The sequence below is a fragment of the Natrix helvetica genome (assembly GCF_964273705.1).
Source record: "Natrix helvetica genome assembly, chromosome: 11".
Classification (NCBI taxonomy): domain Eukaryota; kingdom Metazoa; phylum Chordata; class Lepidosauria; order Squamata; family Natricidae; genus Natrix; species Natrix helvetica.
In genome coordinates, this window is record NC_138562.1 from 10579997 (window position 1) to 10601779 (window position 21783).

The following is a 21783-nucleotide window of genomic DNA, read 5'->3' on the forward strand; positions in this document are numbered from 1 at the left end:
CTTAGAGAGGGCTGTAAAGCACTGTAAAGCAATATATAAGTCTAAGTCCTATGGCTATTACCTTTGGGAGTTTTTGCTGTGAATTCTGGGTCAAAACAAAAAGTATCTTCCGGTCTTCCAGAAGCAGGTTTAAATGGAGGCTGGATCTCCCTCCTGTAAAGTTTCTGGAATCAGAATCACAAGAGATTATGTCACCGTAGATTACCATGGATTTATGTTGCTTTTCTAATGGGAAGTTCTTTCCTTCTGCAGGTTCAATTTTAGAAATGTTTCCTTCCTGTGCCTGTGCCTCTTCCCACACTTGTGATTGTCCCCAGAGCCATCTGGAGACACAGAAAGGGGAATGAATAAAACTCAACCTCTCCTCCTAGTACAGAAGAGTTTGCTTCTTCAAAGGGACTTATTGAGGAGAGGAAAACTACTGGATGGGAGTATAAATAGTCTCTAAGCACCAGGCAGTTATTAGCGAATCAAAAGGTATCAGGCTTTTCTTGAACCTGCATTCTCCTGTTTCTAGAAATGTTTTTCAAAAGCTTCTAAATGCTATGAAAAGAAATTAAAAAAATATGTACTGTTAGGTACATCTAAGGTGCAAAAGAAGAGGAGGAGGGGGAGAATGAAAAGAGGAAGAGGAAGGAGCAGAGCAGAAGGAGGAGGAAGAGGAGGAGAAGAGGAGGAGGAGAAGGAAGAGGAGGAGGAGGAGAAGAAGAAGAGGAGGAGGAAGAGGAGAAAGGAAGAAGAGGAGGAGAAGAAGAAGCAAAGGAGAGGAGAAGAAGAGGAGGAGGAGGAGGGGAGGAGGAAGAGAAGAGGAGGAGGAGGAAGAAAAGGAAGAGGAGGAGGAGAAGAAGAAGAGGAGGAAGAGGAGGAGAAGAAGAGAAGGAGGAGGAGAAAAAGAAGAGGAGGAGGAGAAAGAGAAGGGAGGAGGAGGAGAAGGGAGGAGGAGAAGAAATAATAGTTTTTTGTATTGCAGGATCACTAACTCTTTCTTTTTTCCTCCCTTTAGTAGAAATTATATTGGCTTTTTTCCCCTTTACCTGCTCAAGGTATTCTCCAATATTAAGAAATACAAGAGTTGTCAAGCATCATATTAAACCCGAGTCCTTACGAGAATGGTACCCTGAGTACAGATTTATTCCATAGACTCACATTCCAGTCAATGGTTGAAAAGAAGGGATGCCTCTTTATTTCTTCAACCCCATCAGGACCAGCCCCTACAATTTCAAGGAACACAAGGCACAAAATGATTGACAATCAAACAACAAATTGCATATGCTGATGAAGGTCCCCATCGATTCAGCGATGCAATCGGAAGGGTCCTAAAAGCAAGTCTACTTCCACTAGAAGAATTTGCTCTTATGTAGCATGGGTAACTCTGCCTTTCTGGGTCTTCTGTCTTTTTAAACGGTGAGTCTTCTTGAAGGACTTTGGAACTTGAGTGCTGCAGAGCTCCTAGTGCCAGGAATACGCATGATAAATCTTACTTCAATTATAATATTGTACTCCTGGGATTTTAGGTTGCTATTACGATGGCACCAGCTGCAGCTTTGCACCTGGCTTTGAGTAGCCTTGATCATATATTCATAAATGAAATAAATCTTCAAATACTGAAAAGAAACGCTTTTCAGTTCCCAAGCATCAGAAGATCCCATTTTCTACACTGCATTGCCAGTCCGTTTCAAAAGATTGCAGTCTACACAATCATGCTACTCCAAATGAAATATAAACCACAGAAGGCACCCAAGGGCTTAAGCACTGAAAGTGACTGCTGGTTTCAGTGACAGACCCAAAGGTGCCTTTTCAAAAAGCAACTGGACTTTCTTTGTTTTTTCCTTGAAGACGTTTTGCTTCTTGTCCAAGAAGCTTCTCCAGTTCTGAGGAAGTTTCTTGGGAAAGAAAGAAAGAAAGAAAGAAAGAAAGAAAGAAAGAAAGAAAGAAAGGAAGGAAGGAAGGAAGGAAGGAAGGAAGGAAGGAAGGAAGGAAGGAAGGAAGGAAGGAAGGAAGGAAGGAAGGAAGGAAGAAAATAAGATGAAAGGAAGAAGTAAGATAGGAAGGAAGAAGGAAGGAAGGAAGGAAAGAAAGAAGATAAGAAGAAAGGAAGAAGGAAGATAGGAAGGAAGGAAGAAGGAAGGAAAGAAGGAAAGAAGGAAAGAAAGAAAAAAAGAAAGAAAGAAAAAAGAAAGAAAGGAAGAAGGAAGATAGGAAGGAAGGAAGAAAAGAAAGAAAGAAAGAAAGAAGATAAGATGAAAGGAAGGAAGAAGGAAGATAGGAAGGAAGGAAGGAAAGAAAGAAAGAATATAAGACAAAAGGAAGAAAGGAAGAAGGAAGATAGGAAAGAAAGAAGGAAAGAAAGAAAAAAGAAAGAAAGAAAGAAGATAGGAAGGAAGGAAGGAAGGAAGGAAGGAAGGAAAGAAAGAAAGAAAGAAAGAAAGAAAGAAAGAAAGAAAGAAAGAAAGAAAGAAAGTCAAGTTGCCTTTTGAAAAAGCACCTTTGGAACAACCATGACCTGGATGACTGAGAATCTCTGTAGACTTTCAATGGCATTGTTTAAAAAAAAAATGTAAAATATACCAAGGCTAATTCAAAGGAATGTTTGAACAAAAAACCAAGAATGTTTAGATATTCAGCAATATCTCAATTCTCAACAATGGTTGTCATAACAACAACATCTGCCCAGCCCAGGATCTTTGGGAATGACTTGCTAGGTGGATGGAAATGCCCTATCCAGCCTAAACATCTGGCGGACACTGTGACCAACTCTAATAAAATCAAGATTTGTTATCTTAGTTTTGACACGGTGGTATTCTGGAGTTCCCTACCGTAGCATCACAGCTACCCATGTGCTTTTTGGGAAAAGAGATGGCTTCTAATTCTACCTTCCTTCTAGATATGCCACCTTCCTAAATTAGCTTGATAATCAAGAAACACTATCCATAGATTATATCAGGGATTATCAAATGCTACAACATCAGGGGTGGGCTGCTGAGGGTTCGCAGGGGTTCAAGAGAACCTCTAGCTAAGATTCTGTGCAGTTCGGAGAACTCCCAAATCCCACTCCTGGATGGCCCCGCCTACCCCTCCCCTCCCAGGAGTCCCCACGCGGCCCGTTTTGGACGCAGGGTAAGTGCAGGGCCCAAGTGGAGGCTTGGGCAGGGTGAAAAACGGGCCTACCAGAAGTTTGGGAAGACTGGAAACGGACCCGTTTTCGCCCTCCCAGAGGCTCGAATTAAACCTTCTAGAGTCCGGGGAGGGCAACACCCCCCCCCCCCATGGTGCAGGAGGCCAACTAGGCCACGCCTACCTTGGCCACGCCCACCCAGCAACCAGGCAGAGAACCCCTTGCTAAAAATTTTGAAGCCCACCCCTGAACACAGTCTACCAGCCTGGAGCTTTTGCAATGTTGCAGACTAAGGCATTTCTCTCCTTTCTCCTTCGACTGTGTGGTATTTTTTAGGGGAAGGTCCAGCACATTCCCCTTCAAGAAAGACTGATGTAGGCAGGATTAACTTACCTAGCCTGTTGGAAGGATTCCTTTTAAACAACATCCTCAAAAGGCTCTGAGCTTCCGGGCTAAGGAATTGTGGCATTCCGAGTTTCGCTCTGGGAAAAGAGAAAACTTGGGATTCAAGAAGCGCTTTCTAATTTTAAAAATATCAAATGCAAATGATTTACTCAAAGGGGGCTTTTGAGCATGTGTTTTCCACTGCACAAGTGATGGTTCAAAGAGACAAGAAATTGTTGTTCTAACTTAAGTATTCTAAATAGGTGCATTTTTAGCAGCTTATAACAAGGCAGCACTCTTGGCGCCAGCTTCAATCCTGCAATCCCTACAATATCTTTTTTAGTTTTCACTTGTCACTTTAAAACAAGCCTTCCATGATTCTTTTAGCTCAGAAACAGGCTATAACTGTCTGCTTTTGTGATGGGATTGTATGCAAGGTATTTTTTTTTCTGGGAAACCTTCGTATGTCACCAGATGATAATGCAACCATTAGCTTGTTGGTCATGATTACTAGAGTCAGCTCACCTCCCATAATCAACATCTGGAAAGCCAGGGATTCCATTTTCCTGCCAAGCACTTTAATATCTCCCATCAGATCAAGCATCCCTTTGCAGAACCCAAGCCCTCAAAGGTCTCACACAGCTGGAAAGTCAAGGTTGTGTATGCACCTTGTCTTGAAAACAATCCTCCAATCTTTTATGATCAGATTCCAAAAAACAGGAAACTGATATAAGATTCATTTTAAATGCTCAAAGAGCTAATACGCATGTCCTAAACATCGGTTTTAAAATCTTTTAAAATGTTTATTAAGTTCTATAAATTGCATAAAAGCCACATAAACTCTGTGTGTGTGTGTGTGTGTGTGTGTGTCTTCAAATCATTGACTGCTTGTGTTAGGCCCCTGCAATTTGTTTGGCAAGATTTCAGAAATCCTTTAGCACTGCCTTCTTCCTAAAGCTAAGAGTGGGTGTCTGGCCCACCCAATGTCACTCAGCTGACTTCACGCCTAAGAAAAACTAGAATTCACAGACTCCCATTTCTAGCCTGGTGCCTTGAATCACTACACCAAGTTGCCTCGCATTGTCTTCATCTTGACTCTGGTGACCAAATTGGCACCGATGTTAATATCAATTTATAGCATTTATATCTTGTTCATGGGCTGCAGTGTTACTGACTGTTTTACACAAAGGACACCAGTCATTCCTCAACCAATTTCCTGCAACATGAGCAGGAAAACTTTATTACTAATTCTTTCTTTGACAGTGTTATCTGTTGTGGCCCAGCAGGACCCGTTGAGCTGCTGATGGACTCGGATAGCGAGGAACCATGAGTCTGCCCTGGATGATGTGGAGGACCCTGTGCAGGGTTCAGACTCAGAGCAGGGACAGAGAGGCTGGTGGGCCACCAGGAGGCGCCTGAGGCATGGAGCAGTGGGGAGGATCAAAGGCAGTTTGTCCCTGATGCTAGATTGAGAAGGGCTGAGAAACGGAAGCAGCAACTCCGTAGGAGACTCACAGAAGATGATTAAGCACAGCTGGTTGTGGATTGGCCCCTCCCAAGAGAGATTATAGGTGAGGCATTGGGAAGGGACATTTGCAGGAAACAACAGTTCAAATTAGTAGTTAAGAAAATCTATGTATTCTAGCCGTGTCTGCTCGTTTGGACTATCTGGGTTGCTCTATTGAACGTGAGTTGTCTGGGCCCTCAGCCAAAGGATTCGTTATCTCAATAATTAAACAGGGGCAAACAGCCAAGCCTGTGTTCTGGTTTATTCACAGGCAGAGAAGGGGGGGGGGGTCAGAATAGTTATCCTAAGACAGGGGTCCCCAAACCTCAGGCTGCAGCCTACTACCAGGCTGTGGCCTATTCAGAACTGGGCCCTTTGAGAGGAGGGTCAGCCCACACACACTGAACACAGCTCAACTCACACAAGTGGCAGGGTGACGTACGGCTGCGCTCATACTAGTGGTGGGCCGGCAGACATGCACATATGCTCCAGCCCACCACTCGCACAACTCGGTTCCCACCACCACCTAGCCAGGTTGCCAGGCTGCAAGTTTGGGAACTGCTGTCCTAAGGATTAAGCCAAATGTTTATATTTTTGCCTCACCCATTTTAAAAATGGATAAATACCTTTACACACATATTTATGGTAAGGCTCCCTGACCAGAAGGCTATAGGTAAAGGTAAAGGTTCCCCTCGCACATATGTGCTAGTCGTTCCCGACTCTAGGGGGTGGTGCTCATCTCCGTTTCAAAGCCGAAGAGCCAGCGCTAGAGGTCTCCCTGGTCACGTGGCTGGCATGACTCAATGCCGAAGGCACACGGAACGCTGTTACCTTCCCACCAAAAGTGGTTCCTATTTTTCTACCTGCATGTTTTATGGGCTTTTGGCAGAAGCTGGGACAAGTAACAGGAGCTCACTCCACTACACGGCACTAGGGATTCGAACCGGTGAACTGCCAACCTTCTGATCAACAAGCTCAGCGTCTTAGCCACTGAGCCACTCTTAGAAGGCTATAACAGAAGTTTTATTTTGATTTGATAAATACTCTGAAGCTAATTAAGACCTGAAAACCTGAAATAAAAATATCATATCTCAAAACCACACACTTTTGTCCATTTATCAAATGGAGCTTGGATAATGAAATATTTTGGGCAGGGGCAACTATCCCACCTGATAATCATTTTATTGTATCAATAGCATGTGCCATTTTTGTTAACTTGCAAATACTTAACAATGGAGCAGAACAGGAGAGTACTTACTTGAGTATCATATTCATAGTTTCATTTCGGTCTTTACCTTGGAAAGGTAAAGTACCAGTGAGCATTTCAAACTGAAAAAGAAGAAAAGACCAAAAACATTTAGAAAACAAACTAACAAACAAGACTTAAGCTTCTAGAATTGAGATGTAAGAAAAGCTTGCTTATTATTATAATGTATTATAACGTATTATAATGTATAATGTGTAACTTATTATTAATGTATTAATGAATATATTATCTATTATGAATTTAACAATTCACAATTTTCTGCTGCTAAGCTTACATCATGACAGAAAGTGTGTTATTCTGTTAGTGTAAATTAGTCTGCCTTCACAATTATTAAACAAAATGTTACTTTACTTTACTTTATTTTAGACTTTTATACCGCCCCCTCTCCCAAAAGGGACTTGGGGCGGTGTACAGTCAGATTAAAACACATAAATACATAAAAATACAAACATAGTTAAATACTAAATACATAAAAGAGGAGGCTGTTGAACAATTTTGATAACATTAAACACGTTCTAAAGACTTTGCACTAATACAGATGTGGTTAATTTAAGATACTTAAATAGTCAGAAAAACTGTGGTGGCTGAAAATACATTTATAACTTTGTTTAAAGAGTTAATGACAACTACAAACACTTCATTACAATCACATTTACCATAGGATTATGCAATATGCTTTTCAACATCCAATTCTGGTTTAAGTGTTCCTTTCTCAGCTATTTGGCTCAAAAAAGTAACATAAAGTGCGTTCAGTTCAACTGAAATAACACACTTTCCATCATGATGTAAGCTTAGCAGCAGAAATATAAATATTAATTATAGTTTATTACATCTCATTAAATTTGTATATCACCGAATAATTCTGACTCTTGGCATCTTATAAAATAAAGTATAACAAAAAAACCTCATGCTAAGAGTATAAAATAAAATAAAAATAAAATAAACAAAACATTCATGACAATAAAACCCCAAACAAATGAATATATTTAAGCCACAACCCCAAAAACATCAATCGTGACTACCATATTATTACAATAATAATACATCAATTTGTGTGGTCCTTGGTGCTCTCTGAGCTTAGTGGTTTTCTTGGAGATGTTTCATCACCAAACTAGACACCATCATCCGTGTGTGCGGTTATTGATGATGTTATCTAGTAGGGTAATGAAATATCTGTAAGGAAACAACCAAGCTCAGAGAGCACGAAAGACTCCACAGTTCAACCCTGCGAAATGCAAATATTCCCTTCTATCATTCATGCATTGTGAGTCTCAAATGCTTATGACATGCAACACAAAACCGAGCCATTAATGCACAGTACCATGAGGACACCAAACGACCACCAATCAGCACTTTGGTTGTGGCCCCGCCTGTTCACAACTTCAGGGGCCATGTATTCTACAGTACCGCAGAAAGAATATGCTTTCTTCTCTTGATCAACCGATTCTTTGCTTAAGCCGAAGTCTAAAACAGCATCACAAAGACATACCAAGTAAAGAAACACTGAGCAGACATCAGTCATAGAAAGTGAAGATTTAGCATGTAAGTTCTTTAGGGGGAAGTAATGTGACCTAGAGATGAGTCAACGGTGGCCCTCCAGCTATCATGACAGGTCTACTTTCCTCAACCCTACCCAATGAGAAGCGGTGATGGAAGCTCACGATCTCTTCTTGATCTCTTATCAGTCATGTGTCATGGTAGAAACTCCAGCCCTTTTGTATTTGCGTAGTAATGTTGCATGCAGGACATAAGAAGCCGAGCTTGCAACATTGCAACCTTAAACACTCAAAGAGCCACAAAGGTCCTAACTGGAAGCCCCCCCCCCCATTCAATACTGGAGCCAACCGGAAGTTCAATTCCCCCACCCTAGAGTCTCCTCCTAGCATGGCATTCTTTTTCCTCCGCTGAACAGAAGTCTGGTTCCCCTACTATAAAATCCCCTCCTAGCGCAGTGTCCTTTTTCCTCTACCTGTCCTAACTGAAAGCTCTATCCATTGTGGAGCTGACACGGAGCCACAGCAGAGGGATGAAAGAGCCACATGCAGCTCCAGAACTACTGGTTGCTGACCCCTGGTCTAAATTTTAGTAGACTGATACCCCACACGACCATCAATGAACTCTTAAATTAATTACTAAATACAATACAATACAATACAATACAATAGTAGAGTTGGAAGGGACCTTGGAGGTCTTCTAGTCCAACCCCCTGCCTAGGCAGGAAACCCTATACCATTTCAGACAAATAGCTATCCAACATCTTCTTAAAGACTTCCAGTGTTGGGGCATTCACAACTTCTGGAGGCAAGCTGTTCCACTGATTAATTGTTCTCACTTTTAATCAGTGGAACAGCTTGCCTCCAGAAGTTGTGAATGCCCCAACACTGGAAGTAAATAAAACAATTAAAATGGCCCCATGCAAGCCTACCTAAATACCCACAAGCTGCATAATGACACAGCGAAGTTCTAGTACTATCTTTCCTCTCCCTTCCTAGTTACCGTACATGAATTCATGATCCATTGATGTTACAACTTTATGATTGGTTTGAAGAATATATTATAGATAATGTCAATTATGACTGTGCATCACCTGTAAAGATATGGACTTGTTTTAGATGTAAAAGCAATATGTCTCACCATTGCGGTCAATGAAACGTTTGAAGGGGAGAATCGGTTTGGACTTAAACCTTAGCCCAGTTTCTGGAAAGCTTCATCAGTCCAAGGCTTTGACCCAGTGTTTCTCAACCTGGATAGCTTTAAGATTTGTGGACAGGGCTGGCTGGGGAATTCTGGGAAATCAAGTCCATCTATCTGAAGAGTTGCCAAGGTTGAGAAACACTGCTTTGATCTCTGCATGGCTTCCACCAGTGTCCAAGTGAGAGATTTTTGCAGCGGTACAAAAACCAAGCTAAAGTTTTCAAATTTGTCTATCTTTCTCCGAGTGGAGAATTTCAACTCAACACAAGTCCTTCTTTGCATCATCTCACAAATGTACCCTGTTTCCCCGAAAATAAGACCTCTCCAGATAATAAGTCCAATCGGGCTTTTGAGTGCATGCTCTAAAATTAGCCTTCCCCCGAAAATAAGCCCTCTCCGAAAATATTGCAACACAGCAGCAGCCATGAGGTGACCACGCTCGCCGCCTCCCGCACCTCAAAAATAATAAGACCTCCCCGAAAATAAGTCCAAGTGTTTATTTTGGGGGTCAAAAGAAAGTAAGTCTTATTTTCAGGGAAACACAGTATTGAATATATACATTTTCCTCCCCAAAAAAGGCAGAGTCCACACTGAGCTTGTACACTGATTTCTGTTCACCCTATTTTAATATTTTCAGCCTTTAGTACAGCAAGCTAGCTAACACAGCTTTTCTCCGAGGCATGCTTAGTTCACAGGTGTCATTTTGAGTCAACATTCAGCTGTAAAATGTAGTCTCAGCTACCTGCAGTTAAGCACCAAATTAGAATAATGAGCATCAGTATTTCTTCAATAGGCTAAAAGCCAGTGTCGGGTTTTTAAATTAATTGCATTTCTGCGATCTATTTAGAGTGTCTTGTTGTTGCAACACTTGTTTTGATTAGTTGCTTTATTATCTTACTGGAGAATTTGTTTTGCTTTTATTGTACATACATATTAGTCGCCCTAACAGTTGGTGTCTAGGAAACATTATAAATAAGCAATTATTACTTTTTGACAGATCCAAATGGAAGGAACGGCTTCTGGTGAAGCACACCAGATATGCTAAACAGCATGACCACGAGAATCAAAAACACAAGAAAATTTACATCTTCCCGAGAGGCTGAAAATGGGTAAGAAATCCACATGGCTGTCTCTGAAAGTACAACATACACAACTGTACAACTGCACACTTGGTCTCGGCCAAAAGGCTGAGTGAAACTACTTTTAACTCGTTTTCAATGGTTGTGTTTAAACAAGGTTGGTTATTTAGCTTTGCGTTTTTCATTGTGCACATCGGCCAGATTCTCAGGCGTGAGAAGGGCAGCTATATCAATTCAAGAAATAAACATATATAGAGAGAAAGCGCAAGAAGCTAAGAGAGCTGTAATGTTTTAACTTGCATCCTGTTAATTTCAACCAATGTTTGGAGTATTATTTGAAACTTGGTCACTAGCACAATCAAACATTGAGAAGCAAGTGATTAACCAAGTGCTAGAAACCCTACACCACTTCAGACAAATGGTTGTCCAATATCACCTTAAAAGCTTCCAGTGTTGGAGCATTCACAACTTCTGGAGGCAAGTTGTTCCACTGATTAATTGTTCTCACTGTCAGGAAATTTCTCCTTAGTTTTAAGTTGCTTCTCTCCTTGATTAGTTTCTACCCAATGCTTATTCTCCTGTCCTCAAGTGCTTTGGAGAATAGCTTGACCCCTTCTTCTTTGTGGTAACCCCTGAGATATCGGAACACTGCTATCATGTCACCCCTAGTCCCACTTTTCATCAAACTAGAAATACCCAGTTCCAGCAACCGTTCTTCATATGTTTTAGCCTCCAGTCCCCTAATCATCTTTGCTTAATGCTTTGTAAAAATGAGCACTCTTCTGCTTCATTATATGTTGAAAATGCTAGCTTTGCAGGGAACGATTATACATCTGCAAGGCTGTTTTTGTACATGCTGTACAGTTCTATTACTAGGCATTATACTTTGATGTTACTCATCTGCTATGATAGATGAGAGTACAACAGCCAGCTGGCAGATGTAATCACAGGATGTAGTCAAAGAAATCAAGAGGACAGCCACTGTGATTGATGCTCCACCTGTTGTCCAGGTTATTTGAAGGATCATCTTTTCCAAGTTGTATTTACCCAACCCATCAGTGTTGAGACACTCCCTCTCCTTGAAAAAGGTCCACCAAGTGGAACCAAGAAGAAGGATCTTCTCCATGGTAGCTTCCTCCCAATTGAACATCATCCCCATGGAGATATTTGGTTCCCACCTTGAAAACTCTTTTGAAAGGCCCTGAAGACAGTGGTTCTGGGTAATATCGTGCCCACCAAGTGGGTTGCTTGATTGCTGTCACCAGGGAAGTGAGAGTTTATTGGGTTTTATAATATGGGTTTTATTTCTATTAGTCAACTGGTGTCACCATGGGTGAGTTGGGAAGCCATATAAGTTTTCTTAATGAATCAATAAATAATAAAGATGGGTGAAACTTTGATTGAAGCATCATGGCTTCTCTTTACTTTTTTTGACCATATCTTGCAGATTCTCCACCAGCTGGAGTAGACACTGGAGGAGGACTGAAGAAGAGATGACAGCCAGCCTAAAATTAAACCGATTCTTTTAGGAATGTAGCATTTGTTCAACGAAGTTAAAAAATAATTTGAAGGGATAAAGGAGGACACGATGGAGGAATTTAACCAGCAACAACTTGACTCAGTTCAAAATACCTTCTGTTTTAATCAATTGAGTCTATTGAGGTAACTATATATATAATTTATATTTATATTTTAAATAAAACTATACTAATAAGTTCCACCTACCTGTTAACTTGATATGTCCTGCTTCATCAAGCAAAATGCTGAAAATTAAAATTCACATTCACCAATGCACATAACAAGAATATTTTAATAAGACAGTTGAGCAAATTAGAATGCTATAGTATTTACATTTAATTAATTAAGAATTTTCTGAAAACATATTTTGAAATAAAAAAAGAGTAGAGGTAGTCTTTGACTTACAACAGTTCCTTTAGTGACTGTTCCAAGTTACAACAGCACTGAAAAAAGTGACTCACACTTACAACCACTGTGGCATCCCCATAGTTGTGGGATCAAAATTCAGACAATTGGCAACTGACTCATACTTATGACCACTGCTGTGTCTCAAGGTCACGTGATCCCCTTTTGCAACTTTTTGACAAGCAAAGTCAATGGGGAAGCCAGTTTTGCTTAATAACGGTATTGCTAATTTAACAACTGCAGTGATTCACTTAACAACAGTGGCCAGAAAGGTCGTAAAATGGGGCAAAATTCACTTCGCAACCAAGAAGTGGTTCAGTTGTAAGCCGTACGTCAAGGACTACCTGTATAAGCAGTGATTCCACATTTATTTTATGGCAAATACAAAGGGTTTAAATAAGAGTACCGTAATAGTGGATAAAATACATTTTACTTTACTTTTCTGGCTTCAAATCCCGGTATACAATTCCCAAGCTGTGGAGGTGATCCAAAGCTAGAGCCAGTTCTGCGAGGTAGAATTTCACATCTTCCTCTGTAAACATAACCTAATAAGAACTATATAGATTTACATTCCGCTCTGGTTAAATTTCTGTACATCAAAGAAGTTAGCAAATCCTACAAAGTTTAAAGATCTACGATGCAAATTCACTAGTCCAGGGATGGCGAACCTTTTCGGCAAGGAGTGACCAAACTGGAATGCGTGACCATGCGCCAGAGTGCCGGAAACCTGAAAAACAGCTAGCCGGTGCGCATGCGCAGGCCATCCAGCTGGTCTTTGGATTTCTAGCACTCTGGAAACTTCCAGGCCATTTTTGGGCCATTTTCAGGCCGTTTTTCAGGCCATCTTCAGGTTCTTTTTCAGTCCATTTTTGGGACATTCTCAGGCCATTTTCTGGTGTACCAGCACCCACCAAGACCAGCTGGTTGCCGGAAACCAGAAGAACAACTGGCAAGAGCACGGGTGCACGCAGAAAGTACTCTGCGTGTCACCTCTGGTATGCGTGCCATAGTTTCACCATCATGGGACTAGTCCGTACTGCGTGTTGTTTGTAATCTTGGATGACCCACAGGGTGAAAGTGTACATATGCAGGTTCAAAAAGGACAAACAATAATCCTATTATGCCAAAGGTGCTTTTTCTTTGTAAATTTTTTATTAATATGAATAGAAAAAGCAACATGTTCGAAATCCATATAGACAAGTGTGTTGTCTGGTTACAATTCTTTTAAGTAATATTCATCATAGTAATAATAATAGTACCCTTAAATAGCAATCTCACAATAGCAGTGTTTTTCCCTCATATTAATTGTTAATGCTAATCAACATTAATAAGTTACAGTAATCAACCCTAATAATAAAATTATTCTTTCTCTTGTAATTTTAGAAGTTCTAACTCCTGATTCTCTTATTTAACCATTGACAAAAGAGATCCCTCAAAATATCCAGTGTCTTCCCTTTCTTTAATTTCAAATGTTAGTTTATTCATTTCTGCACGTTCTAAAACTTTTGTTATTCTCTTTTCTTCTGTGGGGATTTCCTTGCCCTTCCAATGTTTCGCAAAAAGGCAACTGGACTTTTGTTTTTCCTTGAAGACAAAGCAAAACAAAGGAAAAACAAATGCCAATTGCCCTTTGAAAAAGCACTTTGGGACAACCATGACCTGGATGACTGAAAATCTCCACAGGCATTGATCCTATTAGTCCTCCAAGAATAAATATTCAGAGCATGCCTTTTGAGGCAGTTCATCAATGACAAATGAGTGATTAGAAGGGAAGTGGAATGGTTGACTTCTGGAAGGACATGTGTCCACAGAATACCTAATTCCTCTGAATGAAAAAAAATATCCAAATGAACAAGATTATTTAATTATCTCAAATAATCCCATATGATGAAAAGATCTCCAAGATTATAGAAATTAAAAGTGAGATGTAACCATTAAACACAAAACTCTGAAATGATCTGAACATGGTTGCAGCACCCAAAACATTGAGTCCAACACTTGTTTATGACTCAGTTCTACAGAGGAATTATTGAGTCTGTCATCTGCACCTCCATAACTGTTTGGTTTGGCTCTGCAACCCAACAAGACAGACACAGACTTCAGAGGAGAATCAGAACTGCAGAAAAAACAATTGCTACCAATCTGCCTTCCTTTGAGGACCTGGACACTGTACGAGTCAAAAAGGAGGCTGTGAAAATATCTACGCACCCCTCACGCCCTGGACAAAAATTGTTTCAACTTCTGCCTTCAAAATGACACTATAGGGCATTGCATACCGGAACAACTAGACACAAGGACAGTTTTTTCCCAAATGCCATCACTCTGCTAAACAATTCCCACATCACTGTCAAATAATTTACTAAAACTGCATTACTATTATTCTTCTCTTCCTTCCTAGTATCTATCTCTTCCCACTTATGACTATAACCATGTTGCTTGTATCTTTCAATTTATATTGTTTCATTTGTTTACTAGTAGGATTCGATAACTTATTAGTAACCTTGACTATCACTAAGTGTTGTATCTTTTTATTCTTGGAGAATGTATTTTGGCGGCTTGGATCGCTGGAACTGGCATCAACCCAGGCCTGCCACGCCCCCGAACTGGTTCTCTCAGTGGCGCCATAGGAGCTGCCATCTTGTTTTCTGCTTTTGCGCATGCGCAGAGCAATTTTTATTGCACTTCTGGGCAAATGTGCATGCGTGTGGAGCGCGCATATAGCACGCGCACAAAATTGCGTGCGCCCCTAACTGCCAGTAAGGCCGGCAGCAACCCACTCTGGAGCATATGCACCAAAGACAAATTCCTTGTGTGTCCAATCACACTTGGCTAATAAAGAATTCTATTCTATTCTATTAAAGCACCCAGATGATATGGGCTTTGCACTCCTGTGTGCTTTGAAGCATCTCTTCTTTTAGCATCCCTTCTAAGACATTTCTGAGTCCTGGAGAAAAAAAAAATCCTACTTCCTTACATAGAAATGCTTTATTTATTAATATATTTGAGCTCGTTGTGTTTTTACACCGCAACCTTTCTTCTGAGTGAGAAAAAAAGCAACATTTCTAAAAGCAGAGAGTAAGATGATTTTTATGTAGTCATAACAGTGTAGGAGGCAACTATTTATTCAATCCTGCCTTTCCTCCAGAAAGCCAAAAACAGCATTCTACCCTCTTAACTTCACGATCGTAATTTGCCCTAACAATTTGGAGGGAGATTAGGTTAAGAGGTATTAATGGCAAGTTGATCCAGTTTCTTCTGAATAGTGACATAGAGACAGATTTAGGCAAGGAAAAAATACTGCCCTGATTTGAAACTAAGATATAGAATAAGTGGATTTGAGTTAGTCATCTCCTCTGAGCCTAATGTCCCTCTCACATTATCATCATCATCTCCTTTTAATGACCCCATAATCCCTTTTGGGGTGGAGTCTGGGCAATGGAGCTGAGTGTTTTAATGGCCGGATGCCTTCCTGTCACCAATGCGGAGTTTTGTTCTCATTGTGCCCAGAGAGAGAAATATCTTAGGCCATCGCACCACCATGTCCCTCCCTCATGGATATTGAAAATATAAAAAAGAGAAAGCGGAGCTCTTGGAAGAAAAGGCAAAGATAAAAACTTAGTATAAGGCTGACACTTCACGCTATGTTTTAAAAGGTCCATAAATACATACCTCTTTGGATAATCTTGTGAACACGTCTCCTCCCCTGAGAAAATCCAATATTAAATATAGCTTTCCTTCAGTCTGGAAGGCTGGAAAGAGCAGCCATAAAATATGAATCAGTTTTGTGGAACAACAGATATGGAGCATAGATAAAACACTAAACAATGTGCCCTAATATACCCTATAGAGCACTGCACACCAAGACAACTAGACACAAGAACAGTTTTTTTTTCCCTGAATGCCATCACTCTGCTAAACAAATAATTCCCTCGCCACTGTCAAACCATTCACTAAGGCTGCATTACTATTACTCTTAGTCTTCTCGTTGTTTCTATCACCCATCTCCTCCCACTTATGACTGCAGGACTGTACCTTTGTTGCTTGTATCCTTACAATTTATATTGATATCGGTTGTTTCCTGATTGCTTATTTGTACTGTGTGACTATCATTAAGTATTGTGCCTTATGATTCTTGATTAATGTATCTTTTCTTTTATGCACACTTTTATGTATAATGGAGCATATGCACCAAAGACAAATTCCTTGTGTGTCCAATCACACTTGGCCAATAAAGAATTATATTCTATTCTGTTCTGTTTTATTCTATTCTATTCTTCATTCCAATATTCTATTTTATTCTATTCTTTTCTTTCTGTTCTATTCTATTCTTCATTCCAATATTCTATTTATTCTTTTCTGTTCTGTTCTATTCTATTCTTCATTCCAATATTCTATTCTATTATATTCTGCTCTATTCTATTTTGTTCTATTCTATTCTTCATTCCAATATTCTATTCTATTCTTCATTCCAATATTCTATTCTATTATATTCTTCATTCCAATATCCTATTCTATTCTATTCTATTCTATTCTGTTCTATTCTATATTCCAATATTCTATTCTATTCTATATTCCAATATTCTATTCTATTCTATTCTTCATTCCAATATTCTATTCTATTCTTCATTCCAATATTCTATTCTATTCTAATCACACTTTTCGAGGGCTCTAAACTTTTAACTATTCAAGGCAACATGAATCAATCAGGAGGAATTCTATAAACATTTGGCCCAAATACTCAACTGATATCCACATTTAGGCAAAACTCGAAATCCTTGTGTTAGTATTTAATAGCATTATCCTGGGAAATAGCATTTTTTAGTACCTTCTTCATTTATCAGCCAGAAGACTCAAATCCAGGAAGTTAACAACTTTTAACATTGATTCCCAATGGAAAGCCAAATGGTCACTGAACATAAGACATAAGGTAAAGGTAAAGGGTCCCCTTGCACATATGTGCTAGTCATTCCTGACTCTAGGGGGCAGTGCTCATCTCCGTTTCAAAGCCGAAGGGCCAGCGCTGTCCGAGGATGTCTCCGTGGTCATGTGGCTGGCATGAATAAATGCCAAAGGCGCACGGAACGCTGTTACCTTCCCACCAAAGGTGGCTGCTATTTTTCTACTTGCATTTTTTACGTCCTTTTGAACTGCTAGGTTAGCAGAAGGTGGGACAATTAACAGGAGCGCACTCTGTTACGTGGTGCTAGGGATTCAAACCGCTGAACTGCCGACCTTTCTGATCGACAAGCTCAGTGTCTTATCCACTGAGCCACCGCGTCCAGACCTAGGAAGACATATAAATGACCCCACTGAAAAGGTGACAGGCTTTGAGCTACTGGGTCAGCAAGGACAATCCTGAATAGGAGTTGCACCTCACCCAGTGTCTGTCGGAACTCCCTGTGTAAATGGGACATAGTATGTGGGTGACATATGGGCTCCCATGTCAAACATTGTGACCGGCTGTAAGCTGAGGGACATACGGGTTGATTTTTTTTTTAAAAAAAAGATAAACAATGCTGCACTTCAATGGTTAGATGGCCTAGACATTTGAACGTAGATCTTTTTAAAATTTATATTTTATTTATTATTTATGTAATAAAAGGACAGGGGTGTCAAACTTGACTTCATTAAGGGCTGCATCAGAGTTGACCTCAGGGGGGCGTGACCAGCTCGACATCACTCATATCGTGGGGCACCTATGGTGGCCAAATGCTAAGGCAGGAGTTCCCTCAGACCTTCCCTCCCTCTCATTATAATCTTCCTTCCTTCCTTTTCTTCTTTTTCCTTCCCTCTTCATTCTCCTTTCTCCTGGAGGCTGGGGAAGGCTCCGATGAGGGCTCTGCGTGGGAGGCAGAGACGGGGACAGGGCCACCAACAGTTATCAGCTGCCTTCGGAGTCGGACATCAGTGGGGCAGAAGAACAGCTGGAGCCTGTTCCCGATGTGCGTATGCACAGAGCTGCCAGGAGGAGGGAACAGCTAAGGAACAAAGGCCGACTAGGGAGTAAAGTCACAGGTGGACCATGAATGGCCCCTCCCATGAGGAATACAGAGGAGCGAAAGGGGAGGGGAGTTTGCAGGAGACAATTAGTTCCATTCATTAGGGTGAAGATCTGTCCCTGACTTCTGGCCAAGTATTATCTACTACAGAGCTGCGTTTTGGTCTGTAGTTGTGAAATCTCTTGAAAGACTGTTCGCCGGGATTTGGCTGGAGAGGAATTCCCTTTAACCTAAATAAAAGGGGTTTTATCTGGAGAATAAAATGATCTTGGGAAGCCTAGGTCAGAACACTTGCTCTCTTCCCATCTTCCCTTCTTTTTCTTTCTCTTTCCTCTTTCCCTTTCTCTTTTCCCGTCCCTTCCTGCATGCTCAAGTGCAAAAGGGGAAACATTTCTCCTTTTGTTTTGCTAGCTCTCTGACAGTGAAAATGGAGCCTGCAGGCAGGGGCTCCCTGTTTTCGGCTGCAATGGCCTCCTGTAGCCCTTTGGCAGCAAAAATGTGCCCGTTGCGGAGACCGTCGGGACTGAAAACAGGCCCAGGAGGGCCACCTGTGGCTCTTGCAAGCTTCATTTTCGCTGGCAGAGGTACCATGGGCCAGATCTAAGCACCCTATGGGCCGGAATGGCCCCCGGGCCTTGAGTCTGACACCCCTTATCTAGAGTAAATGTTAATATATATTGTTAGTCCCCATATGATACGCCGTATGCTAAATAAATAATAAAACTTTTTCTCTAAATAAACCCAGTTTCAGGAAACCATTTAAAAATATCTGCTTAAATGGCTTGTCACACAATATAAAGTCTGCTTTTTTTTTTAAGCCAAGCTAGTAGATATAATTCAAACTCTAGAAATGAAGACATTTATCGGATAAACCTTGATCAAAGCCACAGATAATAATACTCACCATAGTGCAGTTTGACAATAAATGGATGATTTACTTCTACTAATATATCTCTCTCCATCTTTGTGCGGACTCTATCTCGAACTGCAAACATAAATTTTCCAAGAAGAGTGAAACTAAATACGCATTTATGCCTTTTACAATAGGCACACGTACAAAGGATTTTTATGAGAAAATTTCATTTTCAGTAGTCAATTTCGGAAGGGTTCCAGTGACTTCCATGGAAATTCCACGGGAGACTTCCAACCATCAAGCACACCAAAACATCACAAAAAAAAAAAAAGTCACGAATGTCATATGACTCACCAGTATGGCATATTCGTGAACTCTGCCAACTTTCTGTTGAGTCATTTAAAATTCAAAATTCTATTGGTAATCATTGAATTGAACATCGCTTCGGATGTCTTAGATGGGAATACCCTTTTTTTTAAAAAAAACTCATAGTGATATGGAACTGTCATTTCCTCAACCTGTTTCTCAACCTTAGCGGCTTTAAAAATGTATGAGCTTCATTTGGCCGGGGAATTCTGGGAGTTGAAGTCCACACATCTTAAAAGTTCATACCATCTGCTGCTAAGGTTAAGAAGTACTGCTTTAAAGGGTAAATCACATATGTGCTAGTCATTCCTGACTTTAGGGGGTGGTGCTCATCTCCGTTTCAAAGCCGAAGAGTCAGCGCTGTCCGAAGACGTCTCTGTGGTCATGTGGCCGGCATGACTAAATGCCGAAGGCGCACAGAACGCTATTACCTTCTCACCAAAGGTGGTCCCTATTTTCCTACTTGCGTTTTTTACGTGCTTTCGAACTGCTAGGTTGGCGGAAGCATCTCTGTGATTAGAAAAAGAGATTTTTGCAACAGGGACCGATGATACGGCTAAGAAACCTATAAGCAGTTGGTTAGATGTCTGTAGAGATTCTCAGTCATCCAAGTCATGGTTGTCCCAAAGCTGCTTTTTCAGGAGGCAACTAGACTTCCGTGCTTTTTTCCCCCGTTTTTGAAGACGTTTCGCTTCTAATCCAAGAAGCTTCTTCAGCTCTGACAGAATAGGGGGGAATGGAAGGATTTATATTCTTTGCAGGCAGCTGGTCATTTGCATCCTTTTAGAGGGTCCTTAAGGCCACTTGGAGGTTTCTCTGTGTCCTCAGGGTCACCTGAGTGATGCTTCTGGCTCCTGTAGTCTGCCATTTTTTTTCCTCTGGAAATCCATTCCCTCTCCCACACCATTTAAAGGGTGTTCATCCCAAATTGTATAGCTAAAAATTGCAGACTACAGGAGCCAGAAGCATCACTCAAGTGACCCTGAGGATAGAGATAAACTTCCAAGCGCTTCAACGATCCTCTAAAAGGATGCAAATGTCCAGCTGTCTGCAAGGAATATAAATCCTTCCATTCCCCCCTATCCTGTAAGAGCTGAAGAAGCTTCTTGGATGAGAAGCGAAATGTCTTCAAAAAAGAAAAAAAAACAAGGAACTCCAAATGCCTCCTGAAAAAAACCCTTTGGGGACAACCAGTCGGTTAGTGAAAAAATCTGCCATAACCACTTGCTTCCATGTAAATAATATGTCATGTTCGCAATGTTGAATATGATTTCACGTTCATTCCTATGGAAATTTCTGTTCAAATACCACAATCTTCCATGCAGTTTATCTGCACTTTTAAAGATAAAGTTGATTGTTAAGTTATAAATTAAGTTATTTTATTTCACAAATAAAAATAAACACAGCAGGAAGTATTTTTTAAACTTTATTTTTACCTTTCAAGGAAGCCTTCTTTAAAACTTTCATGGCATAAAGATGTCCAGCATCAGGACCAATGATTTTTCTCACAAGGAAAACCTCAACAAACGATAAGGATTAAATATGTTATAACACATTACTAAAATGTGCAAATATCTTACGTAGTCCAATGAATTTCTCTCTAGTAACCATACCTTCTAAATGAGCTGATGTAAGACATGCTATGTAAGTTTAGAATAATACTTCCAATGTCTGTTTTTTTTAAAAACAAAATCCAAGTTCCCCAAAATTAATTCTACAGAAATAAAATATTCCACTGCAAAGAAATACTACGCAATTCTATGAGAACACAAACGAAACCTCTGCAAATCTAATTGTGGCACTTGAGCACGCATGGTCACACACTCAATCTTCAACACAACATTATTCCCTTATTCCTTAAATCGGACTTCTCCAACCTGGAATCCTTCCAGATATATGAACCTGAATTCCCAGAATTCCCTAGCTAGGGAGGCAATTGCTATGAATTCCGGAGCTTCATCCACAGAAATAAATAATCTGTAATACTTTTTGGATTCAGTTAAAGCCATTAAAACCAACTGTTGAACTGCAGATGTTCCAAAAGATTAAAAGCCACTTTTAATCTCATGAAGAATTAAACAACGATTTAGCCAATGCCAGTACAAACCTAGCATTGCAGCATTGAAACCAGAGGAGAAAATAAAGCATTAGGTATGTGATGAAGAAGAAAGAAGCGGCTAACTGTGTCTAGACACTATTTAGAAAGAGAAGTATAAAAGTTTGAAACATCTGGAGCGCTTTGGATTCAAAAGTTTCAAAAGCTGGTCACACTTATCAGAGATGGGGGTTTTGTCTTGTATTTTTACTTCCTCTAAACACAAAGCATGCAGCAACAAAAAAGTTTGTTCATATACACATAGCCCTTGACTTAAAGCAGGGGTGTCCAAACTTGGGAACTTTAAGACTTGTGGACTTCAACTCCCAGAATTCCCCAGCCAGCCCCACAAGTCTTAAAGTTCCCAAGTTTGGACACCCCTGACTTAAAGCCACAATAGGGATCAGAATTTCCACTGCTAAGGTAAGCAAAGTGAGCCTTGCCTGATTTTATAACCTTGTTTTTGCCACAATTGTTAAGTGAACCACTTCAGTTGTTAAG

At 40.4% G+C, this 21783-nt stretch overlaps 1 protein-coding gene across 2 annotated transcripts in view; it reads right to left on the reverse strand.

The window, feature by feature from the left end:
* Positions 1 to 21783, reverse strand: part of RPS6KA6 (ribosomal protein S6 kinase A6) — a 62184-nt gene that overhangs the window by 14580 nt on the left and 25821 nt on the right. For both annotated transcript variants that reach the window (XM_081964097.1, XM_081964096.1), the window contains 10 exons: positions 20624 to 20705; positions 18873 to 18953; positions 15639 to 15718; positions 12408 to 12514; positions 11772 to 11809; positions 7595 to 7737; positions 6265 to 6335; positions 3509 to 3597; positions 1147 to 1211; positions 62 to 164 (listed from right to left, as the gene is read on the reverse strand). In XM_081964097.1, coding sequence (XP_081820223.1) covers positions 62 to 164; positions 1147 to 1211; positions 3509 to 3597; positions 6265 to 6335; positions 7595 to 7737; positions 11772 to 11809; positions 12408 to 12514; positions 15639 to 15718; positions 18873 to 18953; positions 20624 to 20705 — 859 coding nt within the window. The remainder of the gene's footprint in view (positions 1 to 61; positions 165 to 1146; positions 1212 to 3508; positions 3598 to 6264; positions 6336 to 7594; positions 7738 to 11771; positions 11810 to 12407; positions 12515 to 15638; positions 15719 to 18872; positions 18954 to 20623; positions 20706 to 21783) is intronic.